The sequence below is a fragment of the Ovis canadensis genome, chromosome 3 (genome assembly GCF_042477335.2).
Source record: "Ovis canadensis isolate MfBH-ARS-UI-01 breed Bighorn chromosome 3, ARS-UI_OviCan_v2, whole genome shotgun sequence".
Classification (NCBI taxonomy): Eukaryota; Metazoa; Chordata; class Mammalia; order Artiodactyla; family Bovidae; genus Ovis; species Ovis canadensis.
In genome coordinates, this window is record NC_091247.1 from 193,392,843 (window position 1) to 193,406,755 (window position 13,913).

The 13,913-nt window shown below is 41.0% G+C and overlaps 2 protein-coding genes and 1 pseudogene across 32 annotated transcripts in view; all 3 read right to left on the bottom strand.

The window, feature by feature from the left end:
• Positions 1 to 2,662: 2,662 nt before the first annotated feature.
• REP15 (RAB15 effector protein) lies at positions 2,663 to 6,627 on the bottom strand. Its single transcript, XM_069585506.1, has one exon. The coding sequence runs from the start codon at positions 5,918 to 5,920 to the stop codon at positions 5,222 to 5,224; it is 699 nt and encodes a 232-aa protein (XP_069441607.1). The 5' UTR covers positions 5,921 to 6,627; the 3' UTR covers positions 2,663 to 5,221.
• A 960-nt stretch (positions 6,628 to 7,587) lies between these two features.
• Positions 7,588 to 8,371, bottom strand: LOC138437707 (PITH domain-containing protein 1 pseudogene; annotated as a pseudogene).
• Positions 8,372 to 8,804: 433 nt separating this feature from the next.
• The window catches only part of PPFIBP1 (PPFIA binding protein 1), a 203,192-nt gene continuing 198,083 nt past the window's right edge, over positions 8,805 to 13,913 (bottom strand). For all 31 annotated transcript variants that reach the window (XM_069585491.1, XM_069585482.1, XM_069585499.1 and 28 more), the window contains 5 exons: positions 13,725 to 13,850; positions 12,942 to 13,130; positions 11,560 to 11,739; positions 10,788 to 10,853; positions 8,805 to 10,661 (listed from right to left, as the gene is read on the bottom strand). In XM_069585491.1, coding sequence (XP_069441592.1) covers positions 10,575 to 10,661; positions 10,788 to 10,853; positions 11,560 to 11,739; positions 12,942 to 13,130; positions 13,725 to 13,850 — 648 coding nt within the window. In that variant the 3' untranslated portion in view covers positions 8,805 to 10,574. The remainder of the gene's footprint in view (positions 10,662 to 10,787; positions 10,854 to 11,559; positions 11,740 to 12,941; positions 13,131 to 13,724; positions 13,851 to 13,913) is intronic.

Consider the following 13,913-nt stretch of genomic DNA (forward strand, 5'->3'; position numbering starts at 1 on the left):
TTGCATTGGTCTCTGAGGAAGGCTTTCTTATCTCTCTTTGCTATTCTTTGGAACTCTGCATTCAAATGGGTATATCTTTCCTTTTCTCCTTTTAATTTCACTTTCTTTTCATATTTATGTGTAAGGCCTCTTCAGACAACTGTTTTGCCTTTTTGCATTTGTTTTTCTTGGGGATGGTCTTATCACTGCCTTCTGTACAATGTCACAGACCTCCATCCATAGTTCTTCAGGCACTCTATCAGATCTAATCCCTTGAATCTATTTGTCACTTCCACTGTATAATCATAAGGGAATTGATGTAGGTCATACCCTGAATGGTCTAGTGGTTTTCCCTACTTTCTTCAATATAAGTCTGAATTTATCAATAAGGAGTTCATGATCTGAGTCACAGTCAGATCCCAGTCTTGTTTTTTTCTGACTGTATATAGCTTCTCCATCTTTGGCTGCAAAGAATATAATCAGTCTGACTTCAGTATTGACCATCTGGTGATGTCCATGTGTAGAGTCTTCTCTTGTGTTGTGGAAGAGGGTTGAGTTTAAAACTTGACCTCACCATCTTTAGAATGTGTGATCCTATTCCATCATATATCTGGGTGTAATATTAGCATATTGATCTCCTGTACCATTTAGGCTTTGAAAATTAGAAAGTGGAAAAGTCAGTCCCTCAGTCCTGTCCCGCTCTTTGAGACCCCCATGGACTGTAGCCTGCCAGGCTCCTCTGCCCATGGAATTCTGTAGGCAAGAATTCTGGAGTGGGTGACCCTTCCCTTCTTTAGAGGATCTTCCGAACCCAGGTATTGAACCTGGGTCTCCTGCATTGAACACAGATTCTTTATGGCCTGAACCACTAAGAAAGCTCCTATAGGGTTTAACTATAATCAATGATTCTGTTAGCTTGTGTGTAGATCAGGTTAGAATTACAAAAAGGCAGAACTCATCAGACCTAGAAAATGATGGTAATCCTTAAAGGAGCTCTCTTATTTTCTACCCTAGGATGGATTAACATACAACCCTTAATAAAATTATCCTCTATTTTTTCAGTTGATATGCTGCTGCTGCTAAATTGCTTCAGTTGTGTCCGTCTCTGTGTGACCCAGTAGACGGCAGCCCACCAGGCTCCCCCGTCCCTGGGATTCTCCAGGCAAGAACACTGGAGTGGGTTGCCATTTCCTTCTGCAATGCATGAAAGTAAAAAGTCAAAGTGAAATCGCTCAGTCATGTCCGACTCTTAGCGACCCCATGGACCGCAGCCTACCAGGCTCCTCCGCCCATGGGATTTTCCAGGCAAGAGTACTGGAATGGGGTGCCATTGCCTTCTCTTAAAGTAGATGATTATAATAAGAACAACTGGAGACAAATAGAACTGCACCTTGTTAAGCATGCCAGGTAGAGCAGGTGTGCAGGTGTCCTATTGTATTCTACCTGTGAACATTCAGTGTGCTATGGGCATCCATAAGCATGCAGCATGATAATAACAAGTATTTGTAGTAATCACCTTCCTCATCTTTTCTGGCCTATCATCCCATTATTGTTCCAAAGTGCAAGTATGGTGTGTTAGATGTGTTCGTTTCCTAGGGCTGCTATAACAAAGAACCAGAAACTGGGTGACTTAAAACAACAGACATTTATTCTTTCACAGTTCTGAAACTAGAAGTCCAAAATCCAGGTGTTGGCAAGAGATAGTTCCTTCTGGAGGGTCTGATGGAGAATCTGTTTATGCCTCTCTGTCTCTCTCCTAGTTTCTGATGGTTGCTGGCAATTTCTGGCATTCCTTGGTTTGTAGACACATGACTCTAATCTTTGTCTCCATCTTCATGTGTTATTCTCCCGTCCTCCATTTTTAAGACTTAAAGAATGGCCTTTAAGTCAGTTGGATGTGGGATTTGAGTCCAGGTTCTGTTTCTTTGTGATTTTGGGCAACTCCACCTAAACTCACTGAGCTTCAGTTTCAGAGAAAATGGAAACAGTATCATCTTCCTGAAAACCATTGTGATTAGGTGAGTAATGTTTTCAAAGCCATAATATAAAAGGTGGCCATTCAAATTAAGCTTAGTGTCAATGCAGCAACCACTTTTTCTCTCAATTTTGTATATTTTAGTAGAATAAAGTGCAAGGCCTATCTCATAGACATTTAGGGACAAATGAGAATGAATCCTATGGTTTTTCCTGTGGTCATGTATGGATGTGAGAGTTGGACTGTGAAGAAGGCTGAGCACTGAAGAATTGATGCTTTTGAACTGTGGTGTTGGAGAAGACTTTTGAGAGTCTCTTGGACTGTGAGGAGATCCAACCAGTCCATTTTGAAGATCAGCCCTGGGATTTCTTTGGAAGGAATGATGCTAAAGCTGAAGCTACAGTACTTTGGCCACCTCATGCGAAGAGTTGACTCATTGGAAAAGACTCTGATGCTGGGAGGGATTGAGGGCAGGAGGAGAAAGGGATGACCAAGGATGAGATGGCTGGATGGCATCACGGACTCGATGGACGTGAGTCTGAGTGAACTCCGGGAGACGGTGATGGACAAGGAGGCCTGGTGTGCTGTGATTCATGGGGTCGCAAAGAGTCGGACATGACTGAGCAACTGAACTGAACTGAACTGAATTGAACTGAATATAAATGTATTAACATGGAAAATTGTCCACAATATTCAGTGAAGTTTTTTTTCTTTTTTTTTTTTGAAGTTTTTTTTAAAATGCAGGTTATAAGGCATTTGTAGATCATATTATTACTCTTGTGTAAAATATGTTTAATACACAATACAATTTCTGGAATGGTAAACAGTAAACTGTAACAGCGGTCAGTGTAAGACTCATGAAGAAGTAACTTTCTATTCTTCTGTACTTAAATCTTTACACAAAAATGCTGATTTCAAAAAACATGAGAGTACAGTATTTTTTAAAACCAGTAAAAGCTTCACCTTTATTTTCATTTTAAAAAAACATGGTGAGTCTTTGATTTATATCTTCCAGCTCTTTATCACATGAATACTTACAATTTGTACTAGGCACATCAAAATTTTGGTAAGCTTACCCTTCAATAAAATAGAAAAGTGTTGTCACAAGCATTGTCTCCTTTGAATTAGCTCACGTCATTCCCCTTTCACAGATAAGAAAACAGAGTTAAACCTCTAGATTCTACTTTTAAAAAGAACTGAGACTCAAACCCACCTCTGATTCCAAGTTGCATACTCTTTTTATTCCACCTCCTTGATAGCTTGCCCTACACAGCACTGATGCAGACAGGGGTCACTCTGTACAAGGAAACAGAAATTGACTGAGTAGTATAACCTTCCAGGCATACTCCAAGTAGGAATAATTATTGCTTAACAACATGAAGAGATGCCTCTCATGTCTATTTGTACCTACTTATGGAAGACAGAAGGCTAAAATATTTTCCTTGAACTTTTGGTTTCCTGGAATGAAGGAATGTCATATTTAAGAAGTTTGGAAATAAATGTTCTAATTGGGATATATTGCATCCAGTCATCAGCAAATGATGTATGCTTTACCATCAACTGTTCCTAATCTGACCTCTTCGCCCTTTCTCTTCTGCCACTTTGCTCGAGGCTACTCTTTGCTCTCATATGTGTATGTGACTGTGTGTGTGAGCACGCATGCATGCTCAGTCGTGTCCAGCTCTCTGCGACCCCATGGACTTTAGCCGACCAGGCTCCTCTGTCCATGGGATTTCCCAGGCAAGAATACTGGAGTGGGTTGCCAATTCCTTCTCCAGGGGATCTTGCTGATCCAGGGATTGAACCTACATCTCCTGCATTGGCAGGATTCTTTACCACTGAGCCACTTGGGAAGCCCCAAGTCTTTTTTTCTCCTCTCAGTTATTATAATAGTTTCCTAGCTGCCCCCTGGGCTCTGCTGCTACTCTTTCCTCCCTACAGTCTAGTCTCCACCCAGCAACTGAGTGAGGGTTTTAGTGTCTAAGTCAGATCAAGGCATGTCTGTCCCCATATCACTTAGAATAAAATCCAGAGTCCTTACAAGTGTGATCTGCTTCTCCTGTTTGCTGGCTCCTTCCCTGACTGTCTCCCATGTCTTCTCCCTGCTCATTCTGCCTCTGTTACTATATCTCGAACACATCAACTCCATTCCCAGATCAGGCCCTTGGCATCTGCAGATTCCAATGTCTAGAACACTCTTTCCCAGATACCTGCATTGATGATCTCTCTCCATTCACATTTCTGGTAAATTGCCCCTTCTCTCTGAGGCCTTCCTTAACCACCTCATATAAAATAGTATCTCCTTTTCCTTTACACCACCCCTGACATTTATTTAAATATGCATGTACAATATATGCAGGTATTTATTGTCCATCTTCCACCATTAAGAGGAAAACTCCCTGAGAGTATGGACTTTGTTCTTTTTACTGCTGGACTGGCAAGGCATAGAACAAGGCCTTTCAAGTAACAAGCATTTAACAATCATGTGTGAATGAATCAAGCTTCCCTTTACACTTTTAAGCATTCTTTTTGCTTCTGTCCTCTAGAAGCATAGAGGAAAAATTATTTTTCCTTCCCTAGAGTGGTTTTAATTCACCCCAGCTTTTAGGTAAAGATAGTTTTTATACATATTTTTCTTACTGCAAATGCTAAATAGATGTTAATCATTATTACAAGGGATTGTGATATGGGTTAAAATCATAAGTAAAGCTAACACTCAAACAAGTCCCCAGGGGATCCCACCACGGTCCTCAGTGCAGAGAGCAAGCAGCTTGGGATGAGGTGAGAGCCTGGATAGGGAGGAAGAGAACCAGGCTAAGTTTTGCTTATGTGTCCTGAATTGAAACTGGTTTTGTATTAATAAATACAACTAAAACTTCTGTAGTCCTTTGCACCCCCTTGCCCTCCCCACCTCCAACCCATAGCAGTCAAAACCCATTTTACACTTTTAAATGCTAGAATTACTCTTATCAAACACAATTTGTTTTCAAGTTGAACTTTAAGGGTGACTTTATTACCCTTTCCTCCCACTTTTATTGTTGAATAATAAATAAAAGATTAAGCTAAATTTTCCCATTTTCCCTGAAATACAGGTAGGCTTTTTTTCTGTCCATAATCATGGCACTAGGATGTTTTGACCCAGGAGATGGTTTTCATTCAATGTGGGGTGGGGGAGGGGAGAAAAAAATTCCCATGATAAACTTATTAAAAAAACATATTTTTGTTTTCTTTTTATCTTACAGGCCAGTCTCATCTCACCCGGCCAGTTCAGAGGATGCTAATATAAACCTTGCCCACCTCTCTCAGCCTGTCTTTCTTACTCAGACAGTTTCCAAGCAGCTCCCTGATGGAGATACAATCTTCTGTTTCCAGGATGAATCGTGCCACAGCTGTCCCTCCTGGCAGATGACCCTTCATTCTCTCTCTCTTGACACTGTCCAGGACAACTCCTCGGATGTCTTTAGGGTTTCCTGGCACACCAAAGATGATACACAGGCCAAGACAGTCCTCTCCTATCATGTTACAGAATTCTTCCAGCTTGTCAAACCTACTTTTCTTGCTGGAAGGCTTTTCCGCCTTGGAATCTGGGTTGGAGGGGTCAGATTCCACAGGAGGAAGAGAAGCCATCTGCAGTGTCTGCACGGCCAGTTGAAGCTGTATTTGTTTATCAGATCCCCAGAAGGTCCAAACCCAATCTGCCCCGAACAGGAAGGCTTGGTGCTTGGTCATCTTGGTGGTGGTGAGCCACTTGTTAGCTCCTTTCTCTTGGCAGAAAGTGACAAAGTGGATTAAGAAGATCTCATTGAGAGTGTTTGGATCTGGGCACAGATTGCTCAGTGTGTCTTCAAATCCAAGATAGGCCTTCAGTTTCTGAGCTGCGTGGATGATAGCTCCACTGACCACCTCACAGACGCTGAGAACCTCTTTGTCCTTTGGAGCCAGCTGTTGTGACGGTTTCTGCCCCATTTCCCTGCACACGCTCAACACTACTTCTAGAAATTGAGCACGTGAACTGTTCTTTTTCAGAGTAAAAATTTTGCAGTGAAGTCACATCTGTGAATGTAGTCCCAGTTTTTGAACTCTACAAGTAAGCATATATACACACAGCTAAACAAACATGTTAGACCTTCCTGTTTGCCAACTGGGGGTGTTGTACTCATATCGAGTCCTGCTGGTTTATTAAGTCAGAGATACTAGCTTTCACAAAAAATCATCTGTCTTCTAGTTATATTCACCTAACTTTAAATATTCGGTAACCTCTTCTGAGACAAGTATCCTTTTTTCAAGTTTTAGTTTTATTAAAAAATACTATTTAATTCCTTAAAGAAACATATGTATATAACTAACTCCTTTCTACAACTAACTTCCTCAAACTTGTAGGCAAGTCATTTCCGTTTGCTTTTCCGATACCCCTTTGCCATGATTCCTCATCCCCCAAGCTCAGCTGCCTGTGTTTCCTTTCATGAGAAAGTTTCTCAAGTAAAGGTCTTAAATTTTCTTTTTTTTTTTTTTTTAAGTCTGGCAAGGATTTATTAGGAAGCTTATTAGTCACAGTGAATAAAAAGCCATGAACAGAAGAACTGAGATCTCCAAATTCTGCCATTGGGCTTACAACACTAGTTAAAAGCTGATAAACATTAAGGATGTCCCAAAGAGAAGCATATCAAAGTCCCAATCTTACCCTGACCAGGATACCCACACAGAAACAATGCTCTCCTCAGACTGCTTACCTGGGCAACAGGAACAAAAGACCCTCCCAAGCTATTAAGCAACATCAGGAGATTTCTGCTCTTCAAGCTATAACATGGGACACTGGTGCATGACAGACAACTCCAAGCTGGGCAACTTGACAAGAATGTTGAAAGATGACAGGGAGAAGGAGCAAGCAGGGACAAGTATTTCTAGCTGGAGACCCTCCTGATGGTTAAGACAAACACAATGCTGAGGCTTCAGAAAGTTTACTGCAGCCCAGGAATAGTTTCCATTTTAAAAACAAGTCACACAATAATCCTGCCACAAAGCAACAAGACACTTGGGATCCCATGGCCACATAAACTGGGAAGGCAGGCATTATCCACGGCTGCCAGGTACTGACCGGCCCAAGACCTAATTTCTTTTTTTTTTTTTTTTTTTATTTTATTTTTTTTTATTTTTTTTTTTAATTTTTAGTTTTTTATTTTTTAAATTTTAAAATCTTTAATTCTTACATGCATTCCCAAACATGAACCCCCCTCCCACCTCCCTCCCCAGAACATCTTTCTGGGTCATCCCCATGCACCAGCCCCAAGCATGCTGCATCCTGCGTCAGACATAGACTGGCTGTCCATCAGCAGATGAATGGATAAGAAAGCTGTGGTACATATACACAATGGAGTATTACTCAGCCGTTAAAAAGAATTCATTTGAATCAGTTCTGATGAGATGGATGAAACTGGAGCCGATTATACAGAGTGAAGTAAGCCAGAAAGAAAAACACCAATACAGTATACTAAGACCTAATTTCTTTAGGGCCCTAGAGAACCACGATTGTTCCTCGGCACCCACACAACCCTTCCTGGGGGTGTGGTGTCTTCTATAGGCCAGGTTTCTGCAGCAAGCCCCAAAGACAAAGCTTGGTAGAGGCTGTGGCAGCCAACTCTCTTTGGAGCCCCATCTCTCTTTGTCCTTCCCAACAGGATGTCATACTTCTTCACCAACACAACACCTCTGTGGGAGTCTTGGCCAGCCCTTAGGAAATAAAGTGTGTCTGTGGGGTAACCTGATGGACCTTGTGGTCAGCTGGATTGGCTGATGCTTCATAATTGCAGATGGTCACCTCATGTCGGCGAAGCTCAGTCCATTCTCCTCTCAGGCCAATATAAAAGACCTTCGTGGTATCGGGCTCCGAAGTTTTTTGAAATATGAATTGAGAGATGATAGACATTTGAAAAACGAGAAATTTTTGTGGCATACTCTAATTCCCGTGTAAGATCACGGTTCAGACTAAAGGTCTGATCTGGCTCCCTGTCTGTATCATCAAAGGACATCTGTGGAATGTTCTTGTACAGTCTCATCTCAGAGGGGTGTGAGTCATCATCTTCTCCCATTATAATGATGCCTTTTAGCTTGACATTGCCTGTAAATGGAATATTAAACAGAAGCTCTTCATCTGCATCACTTTCAACAAACTTGGAGCGGTCCGTCCGCTCCTCCCACGGCTTGAAGACGCCGCGGCCGCTGCCCTCGCGGCTCTCGTTGAGACACTGCAGCCGCTCCAGGTCGATGCGTAGGTACAGGCCGTAGGCCAGGCCGCGCTGCTCGGGCGGCTCCTCCCGTTCTGCGGCGCAGCGGCAGCCGCCCCCGCCGTGGCTGTGACCGTGCGACATGGCGACGCCACCGCCCGCGCGTCCCCTCGGCCCTGCAGCCGCCGCCGCCGCCGCCGCCGCCGCCGTTCCCCGCGACTCGCTCTTTTCACTCTGGCCTTAAATTTTCATCTGTTGATACAGGCTATGCATGCTCAGTGGCTTCAGTCATGTCCGACTCTTTTTAACCCTATGGACTGTAGCCTTCCAGGCTCCCTTGTCCATGGGATTCTCCAGGCAACAGTACTGGAGTGGGTTGCTGTGCCCTCCTCCAGGGGATCTTCCCAACTCAGGGACTGAACCCATCTCTCTTACCTCTCCTGCTTTGCAGGGGGTTCTTTACTGCTGAGCCACCGGGGAAGCCCTGATACAGGTTATAGACCCCCCTCAAACAAATTTCTGAGAGTTTGTAAGCTGTAAAGAGTTGGTGTTACTATTCTTTGGATCCAAAATAAAGGCAATTTGGTTATTCCCAGAAAAGGAAAACAAAGTAACACACAATAAAAATATGAGGCATTTATCAATTGACTTTATTTCTTTTCATATGGTAATACCAGCAGTGTAAATATCTTGTAAAAAGAATATATACCATCAAAAAAATTTAACCTTATCACATATCATCAGTGAGGTTACATTGTCCTGAATAAGGAATATTTGGCATCTGTAACAGTCTCCTGGTATTTTTAACCAGGATTGAATAACAAATGGTTTTTCAAATGATGACATATGTTCACATTAAAATAAAATACAAATACAGCAAGAGTTCAATACAGTTACCAAATAGTGCATGATAGGGAGCAAAAATATTATTAGCATTAAGTCATTTTAATTATGAATAAATAGTAATTTAGTATCACAGGGTTCCTTGATAAGAAACTTGGAAACTTGCTAACTTGAAAGGTCATGCCACTGACATTCAAATATAGTTTATTAGGCAAGTCTTCGGACATATATTGAACTGCCCACCCTGCATTAATTTTTGAAAACCTGCCTTTACCACCACTGACTATCATAAGTAATGAGACAGTAGTGAACAAAAAATCAGATATTTTTCTGATACCTCTAGAAAATAATAAACACAATAACAGTTTTTATTGCAGCTTTTAATTTTCCTGATAAAGAATATTTGGGCCCTGTGCTACAGAAAAACATGAACTGCATTTTATCATCACACTATAGCCATTATGAAACTAATTTTGCAGTCTTTGAGTTACTGAAATCTGAGACAAAATGTTCAAACAAGTATTCAGCTTTTTTAAAAAAATCCATTTGCTGATAGTCTGAGAAATGTGCAATTAATAACATTAGGCAGACTGTTAGTATTTTGATGCAATGATATGTTTAGCAAAGAGGAAGATAAGAAGCTTAATACTGTAAAGGGTTTTGTTTTGGTTTCTTCAGAAATTATTTCTACAAATTTTGGGGGAGTTTCTTGAATGTACTCAAGTTAATAGCACTTAAAATGTCCCTCAGGTTCTTCCTTTTGAGTTAAGAGGATCCAAGACTAAGGCTGAAATTCTAAAAAGCTGTTCAATAATTTTGTGGGGTGTCATCAAAGAAGGGATATTTCACATATGTTAATTTAGTCTGAATGATCAGCATCATTAGAATTCAGTTTGTGGGAAAGAAAGATCATTGGACCTCTCCAAGAAACAGCTGGTATACAAAAATTTTGATCATTGTATTTTTTTCACGTGATCTTTTTACCATCTTCCTTATGTTACAAAATAAAAGTTCTATTTTCTATGTACTAAGTATATACATATATTTTAGAAAAATATATAAAAATAGGACAATAAGAGGCAAGTGGAGGTGTGGCTGGCATATAGTGGGCACACTGAATGCCTAAGAAATTCCACAATTTGATTTCGAAAGCATGTAACATCCTGCTTCAAGGGCCGCAGTGCTATCACATCGACGTGACAAAAATCATTCACATACTGGTCACTGCTTCCCAAATCCTCCATGCTGTGAATGTGGATGGAAAGACTATGGTAAAATACTCATATTAAATGCAACACTTTAAATATAATATATCACAGATTTTTTTTTTTACATTAAATAGAGGAGAAACAATTATACTCTCATTCACCAGTGTCTCAATTGTCATGGCAACTTTAGAATCAGCACCTAGTCCCTGCTTTCCATCTCCACTTCCACATGAGAAGTGGGAATGATAAACAATACACAGTCTGTGGCTTGCTGTAGATACTGTGAGTGTCTGAGGAATAAAGTGGAACAAAGATGAAGGGCTCCCAGCTCTCATCCAGGTGCTATGGTCAGACGTTCGAGTCTTCATCGGTGATGCTGGCACTGGGGGAACGGGCAGCAAAATCTTTAAACATGTCATCTTCCTTTAACATGTGCTGGAAGACAAGGAGGTGGGAGTCACACACACCAGGCACCTTGAGCTCTCCACCATACAGGCAGTCCCCCTTGGGGTGACTGTCAAGCTTATTCTTAGAACATTTGAAATTCATTTTACAACTTACAGTTAGGTTGTTGATGCCCTCAGAGAATGCACCTATCTGTCTCACTGTCCCTTCTGAGTCTTCCATCTGCAATGAACACACCACGACATGACATTCATTTGCACAATTTCAAGAAAAATGCAGCAAAATGAACACAAGTCTAAGAAGAAACAACGCAAGTGGCACTGAATGGGGTGGGAGCAACAGAATACTTCCGAAGCCATCTCCTCCTACGACTGCAACTGGACATTAAAAACAAGAAGAAAAACACTTTGCTGGCACATTGAGCCCAAAGCTCTGATGTTGACAATGGCACCAAAGAATATTCATTTGAAAGCAATACTCAGATGCATGACCTGATACTGAAAAGGCTAAGGAGTAAGAGGTGTCCATTCCTGACTTGTTTTAGTATGTAGATTTCCTTAATACTGAGATAGGCATAACACAGGTAAATAGTACAAGCTTTGAAGCCAGCTTGGCATCCCAGCAATTCTACCAGCTCTTCTGTCTTAAGTTACTAAACCATTCTGTGCTTCAGTTTCCTTATCTCTAAAATGGGAATAACAATGCTCCCTATGTTTTAGGATACCCTGAACATTAATACATGTAATGTGCTTAGGATAGTACCTGGGATATAGCAAACAATCTGTAAGTGCTTGCTATTATCTTACTATTATCTTTATTATTAGGTATTTGAGGAAAACATCTTTAGTTAGTAGACAGCACACAAAGTTTTAACGTAGTGTTTTAATAGTGAAAGAACTTTGAAACAGGCCTATGGTGTTAGGTTTACCTGCTCTAATCGGTCCAGGTCATCCTCATCATACAGGCGTACATCCAAACCAGGCTTCAATCCTTTCTTAGATGACCCTCCTGATGCCTGTCCCAACTCCATCGGACAAACATATTCCTCCCCATCTTCCTGTTTCTTCTTTCTCAGGTTCCCAAAATTGCTGAAGGTAAGCTTCTTTGGCTTTAAAAGAAAAACAAGAACAGCCAGGGACTTGATAAAATTCACATGACAGAGGACCAGTAACACATATAATTTAAGTATTCACACCACCAAGAAATGCAATTTGATGACTGAGTGGGTATAAGAAAAACAAAGACATCTCAAGCATATGATTAACACCCAAATATGATAAATGATCCTCATTATGAATCTCAGAAAATTAAGCTTGTTCTCCTTATTCACATCACTAGCTGGGTAGTCACTGTGAAAAGCCAAGAGCCTTAATTGTGACTGACCTTAATGCAATGAGATTTCTCAGGGCTGAATCCAATTTTCCAAGGTCAAAAAGAGGAAAGGGCCGTTACTGTATTTTCTTTTTGAGTGAGACTATGATTATCCATACCAGTAACTGCCAAAAGAAGCCCTCATTTTCAGAGAGAAAACTTTAAGAGAAGAAAGAAGTCCATCTTTTCACTGGATAGCACCTGAGACTGTATTTCAAGGAGATGCTGATGTTGAGAATTTATATAGAACAGATTCTTTCAGAGGTTTCAAATCTGACACTTTTTTTTTAAGGGAGAAGGGGAGCTAAAGAGAAAGTATTGAGTGGGTAGGGGGAGTGTATTTTTTTTTCTTTTCTTTTAAAAGGGGTTCATGGAGGAGCCATGTTTGTGGAGGAACTGATAAACCCAATCTTCACATTAATTTAATTGATATAACAGACTCAGAAGAGTTCACAGAAGAGTGATTTAAAAAATAAAAAGTGATCTGAACTTGGTATGATCCATGAATCCAGGTAAATCTGAAGATTTCTACTCTGTGCTGGTCTACCTTGAATCACTGCTTGAGTATCCTTTCCTAACTTGCAAGTCTGGTTATTTATGAGAAAAAAAATCCTCCTCTTATGCTTGATTTATCCACAGGATAACAGCAATCAATATTGGACCCAAGACATGGACTTTCCGCACTGGCAAAAAAATCAGTGGTAGATGCCGACATCATATTCTTTACTCCTGTTTACTCTAATAAAATAAGTGATTTGAGCAAAGATCCCTCCAGAAGGAAGCCTTCAAAAATCCATTTTCCTAACTACTCTTGAAGAATCATTTACCTTCAACCCATTCACAAAACTTAGAAAACCTAAGAAAATGGGATAGCCAGGTAAGAGCCAAGACTGAGTCTTTGCTATAGGCAATTATAAAATGGTGGGAGCTTGAACCAACCTTCACTTTGGCGGTCGCGGTTAGAAGCACATAATCTGGTAACTCCATGGCGTCCCGCTTCTGGTGCTGGGCCTCTGCACCGATCAGAAGGTTGAAGTGAGTGGCCAGATGTCTTCGCAACAGGGTCTTACTTGGTGGGATGTTCAGTAACTGAGCCATCGTTTCTACGTTAAAACGAGGTTCTAGAACCTACAGGAAAAATTAGGATTGTTGAAGGCACCATGGATCACACATGCTTGGATTGTGCCTTATAGTCTGCAAAGCTCTTTCCTTTAGTTATCTCCAATGACTCTCTTGACAGCCTGGTGAGGACAGACAAACTGTGGACTTTGACCTTCAATTTAAGGATCTTTTCTTTGTTTTGCCTAAGCTAGTGAGAAGCAGGGCTGGTCCTGACACCCAAGCATTACAAAGTTGGGGCTTCTACCTCTGAAGTGGCACCTTTGGGAACCAACTCCTTATGCAACATCAAGGTGCAGCAATGCAATATCCCTCCAGGGGTTTTAAAACATGATCGTATGCAAGCCGATGGCCAGATGTTATCCAACATTAGTGAAGACAGTGAAAGAGAAATCAGGTTAAATTCAATTTAGATTACATGATGACATTAATTTTAAAATATGGGAAAGAATACTCTGAAAGTAAAGATTCACTAGAAATGGTGCAGAAAGGTTCAGTTACATGACTTCAGGATTATGACAAGCAACTGATAAATCTCCTACTCACTAGACTAATGGAAACAAAATGATAAAGAGCCAATTTTAAATGAAAGCAGAGTTTTACCATGAGCCCACCATGGACACCACTGCCTCTGAGGTTGGGGGCATATTCCGCCAGGTCCACAGAGCGCAGCCACTCCATCACTCGGTGATTGGTCCACTGCTGAACTTCTGATGGGGTGATGCTGTTCTATGGGGACAAACAACCACCCAGAGCTTTAGTCACTGACTATGGGGTTCCAAATATAAAACC